The sequence below is a fragment of the Pleurodeles waltl genome, chromosome 9 (genome assembly GCF_031143425.1).
Source record: "Pleurodeles waltl isolate 20211129_DDA chromosome 9, aPleWal1.hap1.20221129, whole genome shotgun sequence".
In the NCBI taxonomy this organism is placed as follows: domain Eukaryota; kingdom Metazoa; phylum Chordata; class Amphibia; order Caudata; family Salamandridae; genus Pleurodeles; species Pleurodeles waltl.
Genome location: NC_090448.1, coordinates 888,648,313 through 888,675,070, shown reverse-complemented (window position 1 = coordinate 888,675,070; position 26,758 = coordinate 888,648,313). Strand labels below are relative to the sequence as shown.

Genomic DNA, 26,758 nt, shown 5'->3' with positions numbered 1-26,758 from the left:
TCTTTCTTGCCCCCTCTCTTTCTCACGCCTAGAAATCCAGGGAAACACAGCACAAGATGTGAGGGACCAAGTACCCCCACCCGACGGGGAACCTATCTAAGCGATGTCCCACCTCTTTTCTCAAGACCCTTAAACCTGAGGAACTCTCTATTGAAACAACAATTTACACTCTCAGCCCTTCCAAGAAACAGCGAAGCACCATGAATACAAGAGCGTTGAATTTTGGTGTCCATCTGTGTCTCACCACCCTTCTGTATAAAGCAGCCAATTTTGCACAGGTTTTGTGATTATAAAATAACAAGCGCTGAAACGTAACAATCCCTGGCGAATATGCAGCTGAAAAACGCGATATTTAGGCACGAAGTTCCTCTAGTACAAACTTCTAGTAGAAAACTCATGCAACTGCTTATTTTTGCAACTCTTTCACATGTATATGCGTTTTCTTTAAGCCCCCCAATACGCCTGGGAAGGCGGCATCGATATTGTTAACAGTCTCTGTCTGCTAAAGACAGGCTATAATCAAGTTATAATCAAAGGACTAAATCGCCCAGGCTCCCCCCCCCCAAGCCGCCAAAAATACACTGTCACCGTCTTTTGCTGCTCCTTGCTCCGCTGGCACAGCTCCAGGGGCTACCCCCAAGAAACGCTGAAACGGGAGGTCCGAGGCTCGAGCTCCCAGGTTCCCCAATCCGATGCGCGAAGGCGCGAGGGGAGAACCCTCACCCTTGCCTCCCTATCATTCAAGCCGTCGCCCGGGGGGGCCGGGGGCACAAACACACGCGGATCCGACGGGGAAAAGCTACCGCAGCTTTCCCGAGTCTCAAACGCCCAGGCTCCCAATCCGATGCGCGAAGGCGAGATGAGGAAATCCTCACCCTCGCCTCCCTATCCTTCAAGCCGTCGCCCAGGGGGGCCGGGGGGACAAACAAACGTGAGTCCGACAGGGAAAAACTTCTGCCGCTTCCCGAGCAGAGACCGAGGGGCGGTCTGCTCACAATCCAGTCGCGCGATTTCGGCGTCACTTCCGTCCGACGGGAGTTCACGGCAGCTCGTTAGCTGACCGTCATGTTCCTCTCACAAAGAGGATGCTGGTCTCTTTTTTGTGAGCATTATAACAAGCAGACTGAAATGAGAAAAATTTCACCTCTAGTCACTTTCTTTCAAACAACGAATGGGGAAGGTAACACAAACAGAGCCCCTGTGGGTACAATACTAACAACACTCCTGCTTTTGGAGAAGGCTTAGGAAACATTTAAAAGAAAAAGAAATCACAACAAAAAAGGACCCACCAAAATTCCAATATGCTCCAAGCTCTGTGGTGAGCAGGGACACAAATCACCGTCACTGGTGCAGTGGTCCTTTTACAGAGAAGATGTGTCACATGCAGCACAATGCCAATACCGTGCCACAGACAAAGCTACTCCTGCTATATCAAAGTCAAACTGGGAGCACTAAGGCTTTTTCAAATCCAGCCTGACTGCTAAAGGTATGTCTAAAGCTGAGGAATCTGGATGACGCTGTTTCCACTGGAATATGTTTGGGAAGAATTTTAACTATAGATTTGTATGGAGTAATCTGCCAAAATGGTAAGAAGACTGAGTGCTTTTACGTTTTTGTAGATGTCAAATACTTAATTTCGGAGGGCAAAACAGCACATTTAAAAAAAAATATTACTTGAAAAAAGGGCCAAAAAGAACATGCTGTTCTCTTCCCAGCTCCATGGAAAATCAACACAGGAATAAGGGCATCTTTGGCTGTGATTTGGTCTGTGTATGTATTGATTGTACAAACACTGCCTTGGTGGATGAGCTTAGAGGGTGTGGTCACTGTACTCATCTGACACTTAACATTCTTTCACTGAAACTTGTAGATTAAATCAGTGGTTACTAACCAGTGGCCCGAGGACCCCTGGGGGTCTGCAAAGCCTCCTCAGAGGGTCAGTGACTGCTTAGAAAATTAAAAGGAAATTAAAAGATTAATAAAAGTGTATATAAATAAAGTGGCTGAATATACAACTGGAAATTGTACAAAGTACTGTAATTTTCACAGAATTGGGAACTGGAGGCACAAAATGAAATTAGTATGCTCAGACTGAGTCATGGGAGCAGTTTTGGCACATCAGACAAGCTATAGTATGGATGATGTGTGGCTTTAATTGAATTTAGAAAAGCGTCTACATTCCTATTAAAATATTTTTTATATCAGTTTGCAAATTAAATTATTACTTGTGTATGTGTTTGATGAATGCTTGTTTCTGTATTTTTGTGTGTATTGTTTTGAGTTTCAAATCATCAACAATGTTAAGGCCGGGGTACCAGACATCCAGTAATGACTCAGTGGGGAGGGGAAGGGGTCCCCAGATTCCAATAATAACTGAGTAAGGGTCCCCGGGTTCCAGTGAGGATAAAGTGGGGACAGCGGATTAAACCGTTGGCTGCTACAAAATGAACAGCAGACCTCCCACTATTCTTCCCTAATCTCTTTGGGAAGTCTAAACTCACACCTGAGGTGTCTATGTTTCTCTCAAGTATCTTTCAAAACTGTACATTGTGAATGTTATTTTACATCTCCACATCACACAGTGTCTTTAAAGTATCTAATAGAAATCTGTGACCTTCAATGTCTATTTCACCGCTCTGAACAGTTTCTGGCTGGCTCTTTGAGTGGCTCATTTCACTCACTTTCTCAGAACCGAAGAGAATGTATCAAAGTCATACAGGGCCACAGTCTCACCCTGCTCGCTCTATGCACTAATAAAATCATATGGGTTGGATGTGATGGGAAGGGCAGGAATTGTCAGGGAGAAGTTTCCAAATGTTCCCTATGCGTGTAGCCCATCCCCAACGTGATGAGAATTTAAATGTCACTAACAAACTTAGTACCACAAAATGAATTCATTCTCATTCTGTAAGACTGAAAAACATAGATAAAATCTACATTGTGTCATGGAGCCTGAGGTTTTTCAGACTTCTTGTATACAACTTGCATGTCACTGGTCCCAGTCTCAATTATCAACAGGATACAGACACTGGACTTGGCATCAAAGATGCAAGAGCAACACATAAGTCGCTTGAGAAGTAACTGGGGAAACAAATGCAAATGGTTTCTAACTTCAATCTAGAAATGCTTTATTTTTTAAACTATGTGGTATTTGGGACGGGTTTCAGTACCAGCTTGAATTTTATGCAGTTAAAAAGGTTGCTGCTTGAAAACCTAAACTTGGTTGGTAACGAGAATCTTCACCTAGTGATCCCTAGAAATTGTTGAAACAAGTATTTTAAACCAATGCCACCACATAAACCGATAGTGGTACGGTCTTTGGATTCTTGGAAAATGAGTGTACTGTAGTGAACTAGAATTACGAGGTACATTTATTTTTCTTCTCTTTAGTTACATACTTCCTGTGGATCCATTGGGAAAAAACTGCAGACCACAGCATCAATTATGCAAATTAGTTCCTGATAAATAGTTATCCATCGATTGATTCTGCACTGGGAAAACAGGGCTGGCATCACTGGCTTGCTAAAATGTGCCTCATCTGTGAGTAGGGTCAATTGAGTAGTGACAATCTCCAATGGGTGTAAAAGAGGTTCTGAATGACATGTGAGCTTAATTAATTCCTTGTGTGAATGTTTAAGTATATTTTTTACTTACTTTATCAATTGCTTTCTCTGGCTTGTTCTACAGTTCAGTGTGGCCTTCGTGAGGTTATACACTAACGTTTTTAACTTAACACAAATTAGCCAAAAGGAATGTGCACTTCTCATCTGGAGGGCTGGGGGTTGAGCAAGCCCTTTTCCTTCACTCTAGCCACTAGCCACACTTGTTATTTAAATAGCAGACATTTCAAATATTAAATGTATAATTTACTCTTTGGTGTGAAGTATGTTAATGCTTCTTTTAGAGGGAGACATCAGAAAAATCTTTAACATAAACTCTTAGTCACGCTCCACCCTTCCGATCTGTGTTCGTCAGTTGCTTTTAACAGAGGTGGTATCAAAGAGGAGGACACTGTGAACAAGGATGCAGCTCTTCCCCCCAGAAGTAGAGCTAAAAAAAAAACATATGTTAATGGGTCCTTTAAACCCACTTAGTGTGTGGAATAGGTAATATCAACATCCGCTTCAAGCAATGACAAAGTTGCATGTTCAATTTCCCAGCAAGCCTTCATCCTGGATTCTCTTAGCAACAAACATTGCAGAGAAGAAGAATCTACGAGGATTGCCAAAAATATACCAGAGGGCTTAACAACTCTAGCGAAAACACTCTCTAGTGTAACCCAAACAGGCACAAACAACAATCACTACGAGCTCCTCAGAGCAGTTTCCAAACTTGACAACTACTGATTTTGATTAACAGCAAGGAAAACATGTGCCAGACAGGACAAGATACCTGAAGTTGTGGCATCATATCCTATATCAGCTCCATGTAACACTATTACCATTATCCACTGTAAATCTTGATAATGACATTACTACCCTGGATTTTATTTCAGAATTTGTCAAACAAGGATAGCATGACATTCTCAACCGTCAAAATGTCTTGAAATTATTACAATATGTTCCAGACCTGAGGGACATACTTTCTGCACATTTGAAAAGTGCAAGCTTCTTTCAAAGATTCAGTACTCTAAATGAGTTTACTCAAACTATTTGGTCACACAAATTAGTTGTACAAAATATACTGGGAGAAGAGGCCAAGCTGGCATTATGGGGTATCATATAATAAATATCTTCCACATTAAAATATCCATCTAAATTACAGGAGCAATTCGTACAACAGGGGCTTATCAACAAAATAAGCTATTTTGTGGTCCTTCATGTACCATGCAGGATCTAAATTTAAGAATCAACATCACCAAATATCCAAAGACTGAACATCTGAGCGCTGAGTGAGGAGAGGAGGGGCAGGAGCCCTTTAAACATTTTTCCGCGCTCCCGCCGTTGCGGGAAGCGCTGTGTGTCCGGAGGAGGGGCAGGAGCCCTTTAAAAACTTGATCGCGCTCCCGCCGTCGCGGGAAGCGCTGAGTGAGGAGAGGAGGGGCAGGAGCCCTTTAAACATTTTTCCGCACTCCCGCCGTCGCGGGAAGCGCTGTGTGTCCGGAGGAGGGGCAGGAGCCCTTTAAAAACTTGATCGCGCTCCCGCCATCGCGGGAAGCGCTGAGTGAGGAGAGGAGGGGCAGGAGCCCTTTAAACATTTTTCCGCGCTCCCGCCGTCGCCGGAAGCACTGTGTGTCCGGAGGAGGGGCAGGAGCCCTTTAAAAACTTGATTGCGCTCCCGCCGTCGCGGGAAGCGCTGTGTGTCCGGAGGAGGGGCAGGAGCCCTTTAAAAACTTGATCGCGCTCCCGCCCGGGCGAAGCCCGGGCCAAGGGCGGGCCCGTCCTTGCCCGTCATTGCCAGGAAGAGGCAGGGCAGGGCCACCCCCCTAACATTCACCCAAAAGAAGTCTGGATCAGCTAGCCCAATTTTACAGGGCCGTCTAAAGGTACAGTGCTGGTGATTACTCTCTAAAAAAGAGAGGGTCCTCGGGAGTGCGTCTTTGGCGCTGCAGTGGGGGAGCACTAATTACTATCTGAAGGTCTCACCCCCCTCACGCAAGGATTGACCTAGGCGGTTCACGCACAAGGTACAAGCCAGGCCTAAAACTCTATAACTGCAGTAGTTTCTGGTGCGATTAAAGGCTGTGACTGGACATCTGAACCAACTAGGGTCTGACTATAATCTGGTTCTATTTTCCTTCCCCCAGACAGGGGATCTGAGAGTGATATAACTGTTAAAGTAATTTACAGTGCCCCATCTTGGACATAGGGACTAGCCTCCCAAAATCGGAAAACGCAAGGGAGATAATGGGGGAAGGGAAACCAACCAGGAGGCCCCCCCACCCAGGCTAATAACAAGCTACCTAACGTCTGTAATGGGTGCCATTGAGTCAGAGATAGGGAGGGTAGAAGCTACCCTAGAGTCGTCTCTTGAGAAAGCAGGAAAGGCTGGGGAGGGGGACGAATCCCGTCGGCAACACTGCGGCCGAGTTAGATTAAGGAAAGAAACCCCTGTGTAATAACTGAAATTGATTTAATCGATCTAATTACTCCTACAACCCCAGAGAGTCCACCCTAAAAAAAAAGCAGGCAAATAATCCCCCCCCCCCAAACGGCACTAACCCCCATACACCAAGGGGGACTTCATGTAGATAGGGAAGGCTTTGGAGAGTCCTCTTCAGGAACTAAGAAGATCAAGAGCAAATGTCCCTCTATCACCCAAAAAATAAAACAAACTATAGGGAAACAACCAAAAGACAGTAAAAATCTGGATTCAACTAAAACTTATTTTTGGCAAATTGAAGACCAACTCAGAGACATTAAAAAGCTATGCTCATTAGTTCTGGAGAAAGTGGCCGTCCTCGAACAGAAGGTTGAATCTATATCAAATATAAAACCCGAACCACCGAAGGCAGAATCGCAGATCATTCATTCCATTTCTGAATATTTATCAGCTCCATCTACTCACCAACCTCAGAACTTTAGAATATCCCCTACCCAGAACCCGATCCAAAAACCCTTGAATACAGAGGCCCCACATCATTCTACAAACCCACAATATCAGTGGGACATAAACGGGAAGGCCGCCGGGGCCAGGAAACTATGTACTCAGGCAGCCCGCCCAATGATACCTTTGGCATGTACCCCCTATGTTTTAATCTTGGAAAATGCCCCCATACTGGAAAGCACCCATCCCGAATCCCATATGTCTCTATTGAATAAAGTGACGCATTGGGTAGGAAAACACACTGGAGGGCGGGTTGACTTCCATAGGGACATTTTAACTGTAAGAAGGGTACCTTGGGTTGGCTCATCTACTAAAACATCACCTGGGGACCGTATTATAATACATTTTAGGACCCCCCCAGACTGTTAATGTTCTGTATCACCACCTCTCATCTAGGAGATCACCCGTAGGGCCTATAAGAGCCCAACTCCTGACTAAGTTAATCCATCCGTTACCAAACCCATGTCATTCTGACTCCACCTACTCCGGATTTCAGAATCCCAGTAACCTTGGTCTCTCTAACCCCTCTGATACTGCCCTGACACTATCTAATAAATATGAGACCCTGACCTCACTAGAGCAGTTAGATTGACAATCACTAACTGACCCATCCCTGCAAGATCCACCGGAGACAAACGTACTCACAGTTCCCCCTAGAATTTAAAGGAGTCCCTAACATACGTGATATACAGGTTACGACACCCCTAGGGATTATTACATGGAATGTCGCAGGTCTAAAATCAAAAATTGGAAACCCTGACTGGATAAATTTAGTGATGGGAAATCTTATTATTTGCTGCCAGGAGACCTGGCTCACAGAATCACCACATATTAATGGCTATACCACATACTACGTCCCTGCAACCAAGGCCCAGGCAGGCAGAGCTAAGGGCGGTCTGGCTACCTTTTTATCTGTGGAGGCTGGAGGGACGGAAGCACGTGTTGCAGGTAAATCGCCTATTTTTCTGGCCCTATCTCTGAAACTAGAAGAATCATACGATATATTACTGATCAACTATTATAACAACACTTTTGACAACTCAGACACTAACGTGGTCAGTAGCTTGGAGACTCTAATACATAAGGTAACAGTGTCTAGTAAAAAGGACATAAGAATAGTCTGGGTTGGTGATTTTAATGCCCATCTCTGTGAGCCAGAACTCCTTGACTGTTGTGGACTGCTGGACTGCTGGACGAGAACGATATTCCCATTCAACACTTCAAACACTCCCCGTACGGGAACGCCCTCAACTCTATGATAACAGTAACTCCCTTTCCTTTCCCACACCTGCTACCCGAGGTATACCAACATTTGTAAGGGGGGACACTCACACCACTATTGATTATATTATCTATTCTAGAGAACTGTCCCCTATTACAGGTCAATTCAGGGTTACCCCGACCTGTTTTAGTGATCATAACCCCTTATCCATTATGATTAACTTAGATCTGACAAATGATCCAAGCAGAGGGAAGCGCCACCCTCCCATGAAGCTCTCATCCCAAAAAGGGCTCACAATAAGATAAACACCCAAAACATTTTTAGTGATGTTTTCTTGAACAAATGGCCAGATGTTATGACATCCCTGGACGACAAAAAGGCCCCACACGAAATTATTCGGGCATTCTCCTCCCTGACAAATTACATGGCAGAGAAACTACAGCCTCAACGAGCCAATAAAGCCCATGGCCCAAGATGGTTTAACCACGCATGTACCTCATCTTTAAGCAAGCTAAAAAAAACAATCAATGCATCTCCCAAAGATCTACAAGCAATTAAGATTGCCCGGAAAAACTACAAAGAAGTTCTTGCCAAAAGGAAAGTTGATCTAAGTGAATCTGCGTGGGAGGAACTGATGACTGCAAGCAAACTCAAAGATACAACTGCATTCTGGCGTGTGGTAAACTCCTCATTATTCAGCGATAACTATGAGACGCCCCTGGACACTGTCATTGCAGCCAAGACCTGGGTGAACTATTTTAAAAAAACCTTCGCCACAGAGACAAACACCCAATCAGAAATGCCAAACTGTTTAAAACCTGCAGGAAACGATAAGCTAACTTTGGCTTTTACTAACACTATAAGTGTAGTCGATGTTAAACAGGCAATCCAAGATAGTCCATCTGAGAAAGCCCCGGGTCCAGACAGAATTCCCGCTGACTTATATAAAGCACTTCCAGACTTCTGGGGCCCACTGCTAACCAACGTCTTAAGGTCGGCTGTGGTAGGTCCTTTAGTAGACTCTTGGAAAGAAGCAATCATCGTCCCGATTTTCAAGAAGGGAGATAGGACAGACCCTCTGTGCTATCGCCCAATCTCTTTGCTGGATAGCTCAGTTAAAATTTTGGGCCGGGTAATTCTAAATAAGCTAGAAGAATGGGCGGCCGATACTCACTCCCTCTCAGAGGTACAATTTGGCTTTCGCCCAGCGGTGGGCACAGTTGAACAAACCCTTAATTTGACACTCATAGTCCAGAAATATACTAAAGCCAAAAGGGGCTGTATATACTTAGCATTTATGGACCTCTCCTGCACCTTTGATACAGTCAGCAGGGAGAAATTGTGGAAGGAAATGCTGGATATGGGCGTGGATGAACACATAGTTATATTACTCAGTAAACTTCACGCCTGCACAGAGGCTCGGGTCCGTTACTCTCGGGAGGGAGGTCTGACAGAGAAATTCCCCTCAGAAAAAGGGGTCAGACAGGGCTGTGTTCTTGCCCCTTTCCTCTTTCTCTTATATATAAATGGGCTGGAGAAATTTCTCTGCGATCTAGGAAAAGACTCCGCAGTTATTAATAACTCCCCAATCCCTGTACTTTTATATGCAGATGATGCAGTTTTAATTTCAAGGACAGCAAATGGCCTCCAGATTTTATTGAATGCTTTTAATACCTCTATGAGGAACCTTGGGCTCAAAGTTAATAGAACCAAGTCATTTGTCATGAAGTGTGGTCCTAAGTTAGCAAAAACGAACAAATGTACTTTAAATGGGCATGAGATACTCAAGGTCCCACATTTCCCCTATTGATGTAGATTTTAACTGGAAGTTTTTAGTTAATACACGCTCAATACAATTCCAAAAAAACATTGAAGCTGTTTTTAGATTTGCAAGAAGACTACGACATAAACCTGTTAAGGAAATGATGACTGTCTACACTTCTAAACGCCTCTCCGTCGCAACATTTGGAGCTGGGGTCTGGGGGCATGCAGACTGCACAGGGCTCCAGATTATAGAAAACAAATTTTTAAGAAGGCTACTATCAGTCCCCCAATTTACACCAATAGAGTTCTGTCACAAAGAAGTAGGTCTAAGATACATATCCAGCTATATAAAACTTCAACCTCTCATATTGTGGATAAAAATCTGGACTAAGCCTGAAACGCTTCTATGTAGAAAGGTGATACAGGACTCCCTTCATCTGTCACGATTTCTAGATATACCCTGGCTTAGATATGTTTACCTTTCCCTCCTATCATTAGGACTAGGAGATTTTTTCCTTAAACCACATACCTTAACAAGACAGGACATTAAGAAGGTCAAAGACACATTCTGGCAGAAAAATCAGGATATGGACCCGGTCTCTTGCTTAATGAGCCAACGGACAAGATTAGAGACACAACAACTTCAACCGAAGCTGTACTTGACCATCATTAATCATGAGCGACAAAGGTTTTTACTCACAAGACTACGCCTAAATACCCTACATTATCTGGTAGCATTCCCAGTTGCTGGAACCTGGTTTAAGATCCTTCCTCCCTGTTGCTGCGATGGAAAGACAACCCAAAGTACATTACATTTTATGCTTTTTTGCACTTTATACACTACTCCAAGAAAAAGGTTTTTACGTCCGCTATTTCAGTCTAACAGTATTAGAACTAGCCAACTTGCTTACTCCCACTTACATGATTTGGGAACTATGGACATAATCCAAGCTGTGCTAAATTTTATACATGCTGCTTTTGGTGCTCGGAAAATGTATTAACAGTGTTTTTAGAAATTTTATGACTAGAAATTCTGTATGTTATTTATTTATTTTATGTCTTTTATGGTCTTTTTGCACTGAATAAAGTAAATTAAAGAAAGACTGAACGTACAGTTACTACTGCCAGTTTATCAAAACATCATACTTCTAGAATTATCACTGCACCAATTAATTCCTAGCCAAGGGAGCATTAGAGCCTTAAACCTAAATAAAATAATACTCTCCTGCTCACTGCAGGACTGAAAAGCATTTAAGTGATGGCGGAGAGGATCTAATAAAATTCTTAAATCAATACCAACTGATCTGCTTTCAGGAAACCTGGCTTACGAAACCTTTTCACTCTCACATTATTTCATAGGAAATTCGTCCTACTGTTCTAAGGGTCGGCCGTCACCTGGGTCACATAAAACCATAATAGTATTGATTTGAAAACCTCCGTAATTAGGACAAAATCTAAATGCATGCTAATAACAGTACTATGGCGCAACAAACGATACAAATTGACAGCAAATGTTTATTTTTCTGTGACTTAAGGAAAAATAAAAATGAGATTGAAGCAGCATTAGGCAAACTTTGATTAGAATCCCACAATGATAGTCATAATAGGAGATTTTAATAATTTATTATTCACTCGTCTGACTTTTCTTACGGATGACGACTGCCCGGATTCAGCATAGAATATCTTGCACGCTGTGATGGCCATTTGGTGGAACCATTTCAAGCCTAAAAGTTACTACATGTGACTTTTTTTTCTTTGCCTTGGGTTTCCAGGCTTTAAACGGAAGGTTTCTAGCAAACCAACCAGCAAATCCCACATTATTGATTTTACCCTTCTATACTGCAGTTCTTTTTCCCTGTGTCAGGATTATCACATACTACCAAGACAAGAAAGTGGTCACAATCCGCAACAGATAAACTTGGCTATTAACTATCATACTTGGGGGTCAGATGATTAACGTGTTGCTGGTACCAACACTTTAATCCAGGATCAATTAAGTGGAATGCCAGTTTTCATCATAAATCACCATTATTTAGTAAACAAAGCTTTATAAATTTCAACTTCCCACATAAATCTATTAATTGGTGCAGTGATTGGATGAATTGGTCACAAGATATTTTAAGTTTTATTTCAGTCCACATAGTAGAGAGATTGTTTATTTGCCGTAACAATATAGACGGCTCAATAAATTTCGCAAAAAGAAAACATCGGAAATAAATGAGTTATACTGTGTTAAAAATGGGAAAACAGGGATACCGAAATAAGATTCAAGAAATTCGCTGAAGGAATTAGTTGTCTGCATGGATGTGACTGCATTACTCTATTAAAATTCATAATATGAGATTTTTCTGAGCCTTGGTTGGGGCACTGGCTCTCTAATCAGCTAATGATTTCTAAATACCTTATGAAGCACAGAAACTACATGTGGGCAACCTTTATGCATGCAGTGGCTCCACAATATCTGAAACTCCATGTCTTCACAATACTGAGTTTCTGATTACTAAAAATGAAATAGCGGTGTTAATAAAAAAAAATAATAATCATGGCCCTGCAGAGTGGTGGGCCCTAATGTTATACCAATTAACCTGATAAAAGCAGATCCTCTATTATGGAGTGAATTAATTCATGATTTATTTACATGGGTTTTGGAATCGGGTACTTGACCATCTTCAAGGAAAGAAGCTATTACACATTCCCGGCATAAAAATGGTTCACAGCAGGATCCAAATACCTACTGTCTCATTGCCCTGCTAGATGTCTAAGAAAAACTTCACAAAACTCATAGGCGATAATACGGTTACAGTGGCTGCTAATATGAACCTAATCGCTACGGAGCAATTTGGTTTTAGAAATGGACGTTCTGAAGTGGATAACCTCAGTGCATTGAAACATTTGACTAATTAAAAAAACTCTGAAAATAAATCATAGTTTATATGCATACTATGTTGACTATTCGTCAACTGGAAAAAACTATAGGAGAAATTATCCAAGCTCTTCTAAATCTTTTAGAATCTCTGCATGTTGGTACCTTGCTTCAGTTAAAGTTGAACAAAAATGACCTGGCTGCAAATATTCCAACAGTATATGGACTCAAACTGGGATATAGTGTAGCGCCTCTTCTTTTTCAATTGTACATTGCGGATTTGTCAACATGTTATTTTTTTTTTTTTTTAACTATATTGGAGGTTCAGTCTCCAAAGCTCAGTAGTAAACCAACAAGTTACTTGGCATATGCAGATGATCTTATTCATTTCTCATTGACCCAGCCAGGCCTTCAATTACAGTTATTGAACTTACAAAGATTCAATGTGGAAAATTACCTTAAATTTAATTCCATCAAAACAAAAGTTACGGTGTTTGGTAAATCCCAGAATCATGTTAAACTAAATAATGATGAAGAAGTCTCAATGTACAATTATGTATAATAAGATTAAATGGTGAAATCATCTCACAAATTTGGAAACTAAGGCTCATAATCAGTTAAAAGATTTATTAAAGTTCATGGAAGACATGTGATTTGTCAATTGTTAAGGCAATCTAATCTAAATTTGGACCTGCCGTATTATATGAAGCAAAAGTGCCTTCTGGAAAATCATTCACTTGGAGCAATCGCAAACAAATGTTTGTTTTTAAATTTTGTTCTTTCAACTAACTTAGGCTCTGCAAATCCGCAGCAAAATTAAAAATTGTTTAGAGGCGTGTTTGGGGGAGAATGACGAGGCAACGTATCTTTATGTTTTGCACTTAGTGAGGACCATTTCCCCTCTCCACACACAAACACCCACCAGGCTATTTTTGGCACCTGGGACCCCATCCCTCAGGGCCTGAATAATTTTTGAGGAGGCTGTGCGCCACCTTCCTACCCCCTCTGGTCTTTAAAAGGCCCTGTGGACTATATCCCCAAAGGCTGCACAGCCACTGTCTCGGAGCCATCAACTGCCCAGACAACCTCAGTCAGGGAAACCTGTTTGTTCCCACCTGGCAGCAGCCTTGCTCCTAGTGAACAGAAGCTTTAAAAATGCTCCAGTTGCTGGGAGCAGACTCGAGACACATTTCCCTTGAGCAGACATGCGGCCACCTCCCACTTTTTTTTTCTTTTTTTTTTTTAAAGGCCCTGGGGGATGAGGTCCCTAGACCTTAATAAAGCTCAAGGAGTGGAGGCTACATGGCTCCTCCCCTCTTCAAAATAGAGAGTCTTATAGGAGTGGGGTCCCGAGGACCTGATGAGCCTCATGGGGGTGGTAGGGGTGCGTTTGTATATGTTGCCCCCTTCCCCTTTATTGAAAAGAAAAAAAAAAACAGCCTTAGGGGATGGGTGACTAGGGCTTAACAAGGGTCAAGAGGGGCCACATGGCCCCTTCCCTTTTTATGGTCAAGCCTTCAATAGCGCACAAATATGCAATCTCACTAGCAAGACTCTTACTGTATACAATACAGGGCTTGCAACCCTCCCATTGCTTATCATTTGTTGGTGTTTGTGTCACACTGCTTTTTTGCATCCTAGATGGCCGGCAGATGCCATGAGTCACTTACTTCCCTTTCTCTGGGGCATGGACCAAGCACAGAGAGATTACATTAAATTGGTGTCTGTTCGCAGACTGAGCCTTGACTGAAATGCTATTTTCCCACATGTTGCTGCTTTCAAATCCCACCCATCACTTCTTCATGTTGCTGTCCCCAGTGCTCCCACTCCTTTGTTCTTGCTTTCCCATAAAACCACCCCCCATCTTCGCTTGCCCGTCCTGCTTTTCCACCTGAAAAAGAAACGCGCTATGACATGGATCCAACACTGGCAACGTCATACTAATTTTTTGTTTTACAATATGGCTAAAGGGCATGGACAAATAAAATACCTCTCACATAGCAGATTTGAAGGGGAAGGGGGATAGGCTGCTGTTCCTAGTCCATGCTCCTTGAAGGAGAGGCTCAATGTCGATAAGTAGCTCGACATTGGGCCAAAGAGTATCACTTTCCAGGGCTGTACATAGTTCACAGATCGGAGTTTCCTTTTCAGTCGATAAACACGTTTTGAAGAAATTCCTTTTTTCTTCAGTCATACAGCTTTTGCAAAGGTGCAAGTTGAATCAAGGATAAATGAATAAGATCACGGTTTGAATACATTATGGTTTGGTGGCGGCAGATCACTGCTTTTGATTTCTGCTTATTTGCATTTGTGTAGCAGTCCATCACTACATGCAGAGGTCTCTATATCCACCTCGTGTGCACTTATAGGCACTCCAAGGCACTACTACAAACACTGGTGCAAAAAAAAAAAAAAAAAAAAAAAAATGAAAGAAATAAAAGAAAGCATAAGAGTGCCTTTTCGTTTGCACATTTCTTTCTGCTTTTGTCATATCCATTGGCAAACAATAATTGTTCAAACCTGAAGTTTTGCACCAAAAAAAAAATAGCATTTAATTAATTCTTTACACAGTAAGAAATACTCAACAATGGCTTAAACGATTTCAAAAATGAAAGTAGATAAGCTTAAAGTCCCTTCACTTTATTTAGCTATAATTAACCTAAAAAAAGCTCATCAGCATGCTCTTTTTTTAATGGTTATTCGTCCAGCAGCATTTAATTGTTGCACGCTTCTACTGCACCCGCAAAATCATTCTTTTCAGCGGGTTAATTAAGTTTAGCAATGTTTTCGGATTTGAGCAATTCCATTGCTGCTGTAGTGGCAGATTATTTTAGCAGTAGGGGCTGAAGCTGAAGCTATATATGCTTCCTCAATCTAAGACACTGACACAGGCCATAGAATTGTTAGTAAAGGATTTCCAAGGTGTTGTTACTAACAAAAAAGGTTTCTTTAATGTAGCACTACCCATAATCAATGCTCAAAATAGGAGGGCCAAAGGGTTTAATGCCAGAATGGCCTGTAAGAACGAGTTACTTACCTTCGGTAACGCCTTTTCTGGTGGATACATTAGCTACCTGTGGATTCCTACCTAATTGAATTCTCCCCTTGCGCCAGCTTTCGACGGAAATCTTCTTCCTAGCTTTCGCACGTCAACGAGGACGTCACAATTGCCAACGCGACGCCGTCTGACGTCATACAGGCAATAAGAGGTCCTCGCCGACGTACCAACATTTTTTACGTGCCTCTGAGACGAATAGGCCATTGAAACAAATAATCATATAACAATATTTAATTACACCAAAAAATATCAGTCCAAAAACGCCAATACTATGTATAACAAACCCACAAACTCCTTTCTTTTTTTAAAAATTAACTTATATACATAAATATATACATTATATTTGAAAACCATCAACCACCAAGAGGAGCACACCCAAGGATAGTTTGGTAAGATAGCTAATGTATCCACCAGAAAAGGCGTTACCGAAGGTAAGTAACTCGTTCTTCTGATGGATACAAATACCTGTGGATTCCTCATTAATTGAATAGAGTCCCAAAGCAGTAACGCACTTGGTAGAGGGTGCCTGAATGGTCAAACCAAGAAATCCTGCAGCACCGACCGTGCAAAATGGCCATCCCTCCTAACCTCCGAATCCAAGCAGTAATGCTTTGCAAAAGTGTGGAGGGATGACCAAGTTGCGGCCTTGCAGATGTCAACCACAGGAACACCCATAGCCAAGGCCGAAGAGGTCGACTTAGCTCTGGTGGAATGAGCTCTTATTCCATCAGAGGGTTCTTCCTTTGCCAGAGAATAACACAACTTAATGCAAAGAATGACCCACCTGGAGAGTGTTCTCTTGTGGACTGCCCTTCCTCTCCTCTTTCCCACGTACCCGATGAAGAGTTGATCCTCCAATCTAAACTCCTTCGTTCGGTCTATGAAGAAGCTCAGCGCTCTTCTCGGGTCCAAACGATGTAGTCTTTCTTCCTCTTTAGAAGGATGAGGTGGAGGCTAAAAAGAGGAGGGAGTAATAGTCTGACTCATATGGAAGGGTGAAACAACTTTCGGCAAGAAAGCAGCCTTCGTCCTCAACACCACCTTGTCTACATAGAAGGATGTATACGGGGGGTTTAACAGAAAGGGCCTGCAGCTCACTCACTCTTCTAGCAGAAGTGATCGCAACAAAGAAAACAGTCTTTAACACCAATAACCTTATGGGGCAAGAATGCATGGGCTCAAAAGGTGAACACATAAGAAACGTTAAGACTAGATTCAAATCCCACTGAGGCATTATGAAAGGAGAGGGAGGAAACTTATTAATGAGGCCTTTTAAAAATCTTAACACCAAAGGAGATTTAAACAAAGATGATTGGTCTGGAAGACACAGAAAGGCTGACAGGGCCGACAAATAGCCCTTGACTGTAGCCACTGCACAACCCCTCTGTGCCAGGGACAAAGCAAAAGACAAGACATCTGATAAGTGGGCACGTAAGGGATCAATTTGTCTTTCTCCACACCAACACACAAATTTAGCCCACCTGCTAGCGTAGATAGATTTAGTGGAGTGTCGCCTGGCCGATAAAATAACATCCACTACCTCAGGTGGGAGAGAAAAGGAACTCAGGTTGCCCCGTTCAATCTCCAGGCATGAAGGTGCAGGCTCTGGAGGTGGGGGTGTAAAACCTGCTGCTGCGATTGTGAGAAGAGGTCTGCCCTGAGAGGGAGACGGAGCGGGGCACAGAGAGAGTTGGAGAAGATCTTAATACCATACCCTCCTTGGCCAATCCGGAGCTATTAAGATGACTTGGGCCCGGTCTTGGGGAATTTTCCTGAGAACCCGAGGAATCAAAGGTATGGGGGGAAACGCGTAAAGCAACTGGTCGCACCAGGACATCTGAAACCCGTCCCCCAACGTTCCTTGCACCGGATACTGGAGGCTGCAGAACAACGGGCAGTGCGAGTTCTCCAGAGTGGCAAAAAGATCTACCCGAGGGATTCCCCACATCTGGAAGATCTGTCGGACTAGATCTGGGTGAAGACGCCACTCGTGATCGGTCGAGAAGTGCCAATTGAGACTGTCCGCATGCACGTTCAAGACTCCGGCCAGATGGTTTGCTACCAAGCAAATCTGATGGTCCCTTGCCCAGGACCATAGCCGCAGAGCTTCTCTGCAGAGAAGGTACAACCCTACTCCTCCCTGCTTGTTTATATACCACATCGTGGTAGTGTTGTAGGTCAGGACCTGAACTGACTGACAGCGAAGGGAAGGGAGGAAGGCCTTGACAGCCAGACGTATCGCCTGCAATTCCAACAGATTTATGTGAAACATCTGTTCCACTGGAGACCAATGACCTTTGACCCTAGAGTGGAAGCATCCGTTATCACTGTGGTCACTGGAGGAGGCAGCAAGAACGGCCTTCCTTGGGAAAGATTGCCATCCGCAACCCACCATTTCATATCCACTGCAGCGTCCCTGGAGATCTTTACCGATCCCTTGAGATCTCCTTTGTGTTGAGACCACTGCTTTCGGAGGCACCACTGAAGAGCCCTCATGTGCCAGCAAGCGTGAGTGACCAACAGAATGCAAGAAGCAAACAGACCGAGCAGACGTAGGACCTTGAGGACTGGAATGACCGCTCCACTTTGAAACATTGGAACCAACGCCTGAAGGTCCTGAATCCGCTGAGGCGGAGGAAAGGCGCGATTCAATGTTGTATCCAGTACTGCCCCTATGAACAGGAGGCGCTGAGAGGGCTCCAGTTGAGATTTGGGCACGTTCACAGAAAAACCCAGGTCGAACAACAACTGGGTTGTCGACTGCAGGTGACACAGCACGAGCTCCGGAGTCTTGGCTTTGATCAACCAATCGTCCCGGTAAGGAAATACCGCTATCCCCTTCCTTCTGAGCTCAGCCGCAACCACTGCCATCACCTTTGTGAAGACTCGAGGTGCTGAAGTAAGACCAAATGGGAGGACCGCAAACTGATAGTGCTGCGATCCCACCACAAACCGGATATACTTCCTGTGCGACTTGAGTATTGGGATGTGAAAGTAAGCATCCTGCAAGTCGACAGACACCATCCAATCTCCTTCGTTCAACGCCAAAAGCACCTGAGCCAAGGTCAGCATCTTGAACTTTTCCTGTTTGAGGAACCAATTCAAGATCCTCAGGTCCACGATTGGCCTCAACCGACCATCCTTCTTGGTGATCAGGAAGTATCTTGATTAACAACCCTGACCCCTCTCCTGCTCTGGAACCAACTCCACTGCACCCTTTGAAAGGAGGATCAGAACCTCGTGTTCTAGTAACAGGAGATGCTCTTCTGAACAGTAGGATGGGCGGGGCGGGATGGGGGGTGGAAACTCCCGAAAGGGAAGGGCATAGCCTTTCCCCACAATGCTGGTGACCCAGGAGTCTGATGTAATATCCTCCCATTTGCGGAGAAAGTTCAATAACCTCCCCCCTACAGGAGTGGTATGTGAAGGAATTGGTGGATGACTAAGGCTGCTTCCCATGCTGCACCCCTCCAGAGGAAGAGAAAAAGGCAGAATGCTGCTGGGCGGCTCCCCTGGTTCGGACCCTTGTTAGAATCCATTTTGAATTGCTTCGTTTCTTTTACACGTGTAAGTTTGAGCTTTTGTTGTCTCTGAACGCACTGTCTATCACATATGCTATCTTATGTATATTTGTTTAGGTAAAATAAGCCTGATTCCACGCCATAGGCTTGCAGCTGGTTTCTTTCCCTAACTGGGGCACTGTACTCATTATAATTGTGTGTTCAAATAACTAACTGACCTCGGCTGTGGTATTTTGGGGAGGGAAAGGCTGATATCTATACCTTTGAACCACGTAATCCTTTGAAGGGTCTCAAGAATGTGGGGAGTCAGGCAGCTGCAGAAGGGAGGCAAGGACAAAGCTGGGAATGGAACCAGTGTGTGGAAACTGATTAACTCCTTAAAATATCTGTATGACGTATATCATTATTTACACATTTTATGTATCCTTTGATGTATGAGTATAAATATCACTGTTAAACGCTTTATGCTAGCACACTTTACTTCGGGCCTGGGATGCCAGTGGTAAACCTGTCCTCTTTGCTGCAGCAAAAATAAACAGACCTTTGGTCATTGATTTGTCACTCCGGCTCTCAGTGTCAAAAACTCCTTTGTAAATGCATTTGTAAGTATCTGCAAATATGTGCATTTGACAATTTGGCGCCCGAACAGGGACCTTCCAGTGGATATCTTCAGTGGCTCTGTCAAGAGACGTGCTGCCAGTGGGGGGACGCCGTTCCGGAGGTGTAGATTCCAGGGGCCCCTGCACAAAGACTTAGTTTCAAAGCAGCTGCATCTTATCCACCGGGCAGGCCTCTCCCCGCATGATGTCCCAGCGAAGTCCCTGAAACATCGGTGTTTATCTTGACTGATTAGTCTGACACGGGCGGCCGGAGAGAAATCCAGGAAAAAGCAGATAGTCAGGTAAGACTGTTCCTCGCTGGCTATTTGTCTGCTTTAACTTGCATTTGAGAGAATAATTGTTTTTGGATAACTTATCATTTTTGGGAATGATTAGTTCTTGGTAAATTTGCATTTGTACAAGGTACCATTTGACAATTTGTATTACACGTGTGTTTCTTGTTTGAGTAATTTGCCCAGGCCTGGAGCAATTTGTAAGTTGGTAAATATTTGAAAAAAGGGTTTTTTTTTCTCTTCTTCGGTGCACATTTGAAAAAGGTTTTCTTTGGTGCACATTTGAACAAGGGTTTCTTTGGTGCATGTTACATTTTAAAGTTTGGTGTGTGTTGTCTTTTGAAAATTTAAAAGGTTAGATATGGGAAATAAGAAATGTTGGCAAGGGTTATGTCTTTGTTTTCGCCGAAATCATGTGCCACGTTTAGATAAAAAGCAACCGATCCCAAAAGAGGGAACACCAGGGTGGGACATGTTAAAGGATTATGGTTTAGAGAATAATTTGTATAATAGCATATGGCGCAGATATACTAGACATTGTCCTGACCTCCAGTGGCCAGAGGATGGGTCTTTTGATTTAAAAAAACTAACCTACCTACAGGAATGTTTGTTTCATAAAAAGGCTAGACAACATATGTTTGAGGTATACAGAAAATGGGAAATGGAGGCCAATAAAAGAAAAATTAAATCAGATAAACTGATAGAGAGGGAAAATAGGAGAACCATCATGCAAAAGGCCGCCCTTTATCACCAGTCCCAAATCCAGAAAGGGATTGAATCTGAAGATAGAGTCCATAGGGCTCAGGTAGAGGGAAGTTATGTATCAAAGCCAACAGAAACCAAACATGCATTAGAGGAAGATGAGGTAATGCTACAGCTATTAGATAATAGCCCTACTGCACCTCCACCTTACACACCCCCTGCAGTAGCCCAACCTATCATGGGGGCACAGCAACAGCAGCAAGGGCAAGGACACAATTTGGGAAATCCAGGTGCACCACTACAGCAGCATGTGCCACAACCACCACAGCCTCTAGCCCAAGCTACCCCAATAGCCCAAGTCCTAATCCCTCCACCACCTGCCCCACCACTACCAGCCAGCACTGCAAGGTTACAAATAATGTTCCCTGCCCCTAATACCCCAAATGAACAACGCCGACAGTGCACAGCCATACACTCACTTTCACCCATATGGAGCACACCTATTAAGTCGATTTCGCCCCCTAGTACTCGCTCCACTATTGGGGATAGGGAAAAACGGGTTATCAAGAATCAGTCAGAGAACTGGATGTCACATCCTATTTACACCCACACCGATATTATGGACACAATGCAACAGATGTCACATTTTGAACAGCAATTAGCACTGCTGTATATGATTGAAAAATTGGAGAGGGATTGGAAGTCTTGTATTACAGATTCTACCCCTCTCCCTTATGAACAAGAATTAAACCAATTATGGCGGGACAGTCTGGCTTGTATTCTTGATAGTAACAGCATAAATGAGGGAGTACGCATTTGTGTCATAGCCAGGGAAGATGTTCTAAATAGATATGACAAGGGGTATCCAATGAGGGAAGTGCACCCTGATATGCCCACTGCAGCTGCAGTTGCAGCAGCAGCTGCCGCCGGACAACCAGCTCCCGGGCCGGTGGCCCAATTTGTCCATATACCATGGAAAAGGGAGGAGGTAATGGCTATAAAGAAAGACTTGCCAGACCCTCGAAAGAATCCAGCTGGATTCTATCGGGACCTTAGAATTGCCATTTCCACCACAACCATGACACTCAAAGACATTGACTATTTTTTTGGTGTTTTATTGGGTCCTGAAGTTTGGCATAAAATTAGAAGAGTAGATGATGCACCTACTTTGGGAAATACATGGGGGGGTTTAGAAGCACGAGAAGCACAAAGGGCACCAGGAACCCTGCCGCATCAGGATATTTTAGATTTACCTAACCGGATATTGACTAAGTTAGAAACTGTTATACCTCTTCAGACTGTGGATTGGGGAAAACTTGCCACTTATAAACAGAAAATAGGTGAAGATGTCCCAGATTATTTTACTAGAATTGAACAAGCTTTCATAGATTTTAGCGGTCAAGACCTCGCCACCGTAACAGGTGTCACACTATTTGTAGAACGCTTTGTTAATGGCCTTCTACCTGAAATATTACAAAAACTAAAAGCAACAGAGAGTTCGTGGATGACGAAGGGACAGGCAGAGATTTTGCAGATGGCGCAATACTATGAGAGCAGGTACAAGGAAGAATTAGAAAAGAATGAGAAGTCAGTAAAAGAATTGAAGAAAAAGGTATTATTACAGCAGGCATACCCTCAGCGGGATACAACCCCTCAGCAAAGGGGTGGCCCACCAAGGGGACGGGGAAGGGGTCGAGGCCGAGGTGCATCTGCACCACCCCAAGACCGCCGATTAAATATCAACCAATGTGCCTACTGTAAGCAGGATGGACATTGGCGTGATACTTGCCCATTACTGGAAGGAAGACAAAGTATGTCACTTCATAGAGGGAACGCGGCAGGTAATGCACGAGGACGAGGAAGAGGTAGAACTGATCAGAATTCGCAGAATGAGAATCAGGTCCCGCGTAACACTAATATTTTTGACAATGCATTTGAACGACAATATTATGCTGATGATTTCTTTTCTGAATCCTACAATTATTAGGACAGCCACAGACAGGGCCAGGGGCGAGTAAGTATTCCTGTAGATCAAAATGGTCCCTACATTGATGTAAAAATCGAAGGAGAGGGCCATAAGTTTCTTCTAGATACTGGTGCCACCAGAACATCTATTGCACATTCTGCAGTCCCCGGGGCTCCCCTGTCTGGGCTTCATACCACATCCATTGGGATTTCTGGAATCCCCGTGGTGAGCCCCATCTCAACACCTATGAGAGTAACTGTAGGCCCATTTACAGTACACACGCCACTCTCTTTAACATCAGGTTGCAATGAAAACTTGTTTGCATTAGATTTGTTAAAGAAATTAAATGCAGTTATTCACTGTTCAATGGATGGTGTCTATGTAACTATGGATAGTGTTTCCCCAACTCGATGCATGTTTTCACAGGAATACGACTTACCCCCAGAGCTAAAGGAAATAGACCCTCGCTTATGGGCCAAAGGCAAGAATGATGTAGGCATTATGGATATTGACCCTATTGTAATAAAAATCAAACCAGGTGCCCGGTTACCTCGTGTTCCTCAATACAAATTACCTAAATCAAGTGAAAAAGGGCTCAAGGCAGTCATATCTGATCTTGTGCATGCAGGTGTCATAAAGGAAATAGTGAGCAGCCCATGTAACAGTCCAATCCTTCCTGTTGTAAAGAAACGAAATGATGCTAATAGATTAGATGGTGAGCAATCATTTACTGATAACACAGTATATCGATTAGTTATTGATCTCCGAGAAATTAATAAAATAGTAATTCCCCAGTTTCCCGTGGTCCCAGACATGAATAGTCTTTTCACCATGGTTCCACCCTCTGCGTGTTTTTTCACCGTAATCGATTTGAAGAATGCGTTCTTTAGCATTCCAATTGCCGAAGAATCTCAATATTTGTTTAGCTTCGCGATTTTTGGTAGATCATTCGCGATGACAAGAATTCCACAGGGATTTGTTGAGTCCCCGAGCATATATAGTCAATGTCTTAAACGTCAATTAGACCAATTCAATCCACCTTCAGGCTCTGCATTGTTGCAGTACATTGATGATATTTTAATTGCCTCAGATTCCATGACACAATGTAAGACTGATACTGTTGCATTATTACATCATTTAGCACCTCTGGGCCATAAGGTGTCCCTTCCAAAATTGCAGTATTGTAGAGAGGAGGTCACCTATCTAGGACACCTCCTCTCTAAGGAGGGAAGGAGATTACATCCAGACAGAATTAAATTGGTTCATACAATGACTGCACCACGCACCCCTTCTGAAGTCCGAGCATTTTTGGGATTTACATCCTTTTGCAGACAGTGGATTCCAAATTTTTCACTTATAGCAAAACCATTGACTGCTCTGACACTTTCAGATGTGCCCTCTCCTGTACCTTGGACTGACAAATGTGAGGAGGCTTTTCAAGAATTAAAAAAGGCGATGTGCTCTGCTCCTGTATTGGGTAATCCGGATTACAGCAAACCATTTGTTTTATTTGTGCATGAAAAGCATGGCTGTACATTGTCTGTTTTGACACAGGACCAAGGTGGGAGACAACGCCCTTGTGCATACTTCTCTTCCACCTTGGACACTGTGGCGCAAGCTTTGCCTACTTGTCTTAGAGGAGTGGCTTCTGCAGCAGCTGCGGTGAAACAAAGTGAAGGGTTTGTTGGTGGCAATCCGCTCACTGTGATGGTTCCTCATGCCGTTGATATTTTGTTAAACAAGACACAGACGCAGCACCTCACCAGTGCTCGTCTAACGGGTTACGAATTAACATTGTTCAGTCCAAATATTACTTTGAAGCGGTGCAATGTCTTGAACCCAGCTACGTTACTACCCCTCCCTCAGGACAATGTGGAATTTGATCATAATTGCATTTTTGCCACTGAGGAAGAAACCAAGGGACGGGTAGACTTAACAGACACTCCCCTATCTGACCCACAGGGAGAGCTGTTTGTAGATGGGTCTTGCTTCAAGTTACCAGATGGTACGACCACTGCAGCCTATGCCGTCACCACAGTCAAAACAGTGGTTGAATCTCATAGAATCTCGCAAAATTCGGCACAGGCTGCAGAATTAATTGCCCTCACCAGAGCTTGTGAAATAAGTGAACATCTTAGTGTTAACATCTACACTGATAGCCAATATGCGTTTGGAGTAGCTCATAATTTTGGGCGACTCTGGGCGAATAGAGGCTTTATCACGTCACATGGCACTACCATTCAGCATGGCAACTTGATTGTGACACTTTTGAATGCTCTCAGCCTGCCCCGTCAGGTCGCAATCATTAAGTGTAGTGCCCACAAAAAAATTACTGATGATATAGGACGAGGAAATGCTTTTGCAGATGCTACAGCGAAAGCAACAGCACGAGCACCAGTTGACAATGCATATGTTGAGAGTAGCATCAAGGGAGAACCACAGTACGAAGTATTAGAAAATACCATGCAGTGTGTGAGAGATATTCAAGCAGAAGCAACAGCAGAGGAAAGGGAACAGTGGGAGAAGAACGGTAGACTAGATAGTGAGGGTTGTTACACAGATGACACAGACAGAAGAAGATGGATGTTACCTAATTGTTATGTACACGCTATGGTTACTATGGCCCACAGTCCTGCACACATCAGTGCCCAAGGCATCAAGACAACTTTGGACCATGTTTGGAGTAATCCTCTGATATCCAAAGCTGCTAATAACCTGGTTAAAAGTTGTATGGTGTGTGCAGTGCACAATGCAGGAAAAGGGACCCCTACGCCCCCTGGCCACTTTGCCCCTCCTGATCTCCCCTTTGAAGCTATACAAATGGATTTTATCCACATGGAACCGTGTAACAAACTGAAATACGTGTTAGTGGTAGTATGTATGTTTTCAAAATGGATAGAGGCCTACCCATTAAAAGACAATGGTGCCCTCTCTACCGCCAAAATATTACTAAAAGAATATTTTCCTAGATACGCATTGCCACGATTAGTCTGGAGTGACAATGGCAGTCATTTTTCAAATGAGGTAATGGAGAAGGTCTGTACCGCCCTTAACATCAAACATCGATTTCATGCTGCAAATCACCCACAATCAGCGGGCCTTGTAGAAAGGTATAATTACACCTTGAAGAGCAAAATAGCTAAGATTTGTGCTGAGACCAACTTAAAATGGCCAGATGCTTTGCCCCTAGCATTAATGTCCATCAGGATGACTGCCAGTAGCAAGTCACGATTATCCCCCTATGAAGTTGTCATGGGGAGGCCAGCCAATATCTGGGGGGTACCACGACCAAAGAAGCTTTCTGAAGTGCAATATCCTTTGTTTGTAGATTACTGTAAACAATTGACTAAAGATTTGCGTTTGATCCACCAACAGGTCAAGGCCAGCCTACCGACTCCTCTTGAAGGCCCTGGTCACCCTTTTAAGCCAGGGGATTGGCTTATGACAAAGAATTTTCAAAGAACCAACAGTCTTCAGCCCAGGTGGCGGGGGCCAGCCCAGGTACTGCTTGCAACACAGACAGCGGTGAAAGTGGAAGGAAGGAAAAACTGGATACATGCTAGCCACTGTAAGTGTGCACCAATTCCACTACAAAGTACTCTAACAGCAGAATTACCATTGTCTCCTGATTACAGAAAAGTAGGGAGACAGGAAACACCTCCACAGGTTTCAAGTGATACTTCTGCTCCTGAGGTGACACAGCTGCCCAGTGACGAAGAGTTACTGTTTGAAGATCAACAAACTCATCGATACAACCTGCGTCCTCGCCCATCTAAATGAACAGAATTTTGAAGGTGCGTAAGGTGGTGACCCCTACGAAAAGCTACATTTACATCACCCTGATAGCTCCTAGCTTGGAACTGCAAACTGAGGTCTCTTCTGAATGGCCAAGGAATCCTTTGCTCAGCAGAATACGGCACGCCTGCCTTCGTGAAATACAGTTCCCCGCTTTCACCGCCACCGGCATTTCCGATGCCATTGATGTACCAGCATTAAAACGAGCTATCCTCAATGTTGTTACGCACACCTTGGGCGACGAGGTTGTAAATGACTGTGATGACTAAATTTCCAGCATGAACACGGGTGACTAGCCTGTGCAACGACACCAGAACATTGGTCAGAACAATTGTCTCAACGAGAACACAAGCATAGTGGGATGCAGCTTGTGCAACGCTATTCAAGCAGTGGGTAAATGGAGTTAACAGTTCTGTGACTGGCGAGAAA

General features: G+C 43.6%; 1 protein-coding gene across 4 annotated transcripts in view; it reads right to left on the bottom strand.

The window, feature by feature from the left end:
* BTBD7 (BTB domain containing 7) overlaps positions 1-26,758 on the bottom strand; it is a 353,483-nt gene that overhangs the window by 207,826 nt on the left and 118,899 nt on the right. Inside the window, exon 4 of one of the 4 annotated variants that reach the window (XM_069208226.1) lies at positions 16,350-16,407. The exons of the other annotated variants lie outside the window; for them this stretch is intronic. Coding sequence (XP_069064327.1) covers positions 16,388-16,407 — 20 coding nt within the window. The 3' untranslated portion in view covers positions 16,350-16,387. Of the gene's footprint in view, positions 1-16,349; positions 16,408-26,758 lie in introns of those variants that run through there. 4 annotated transcript variants of the gene reach the window in all.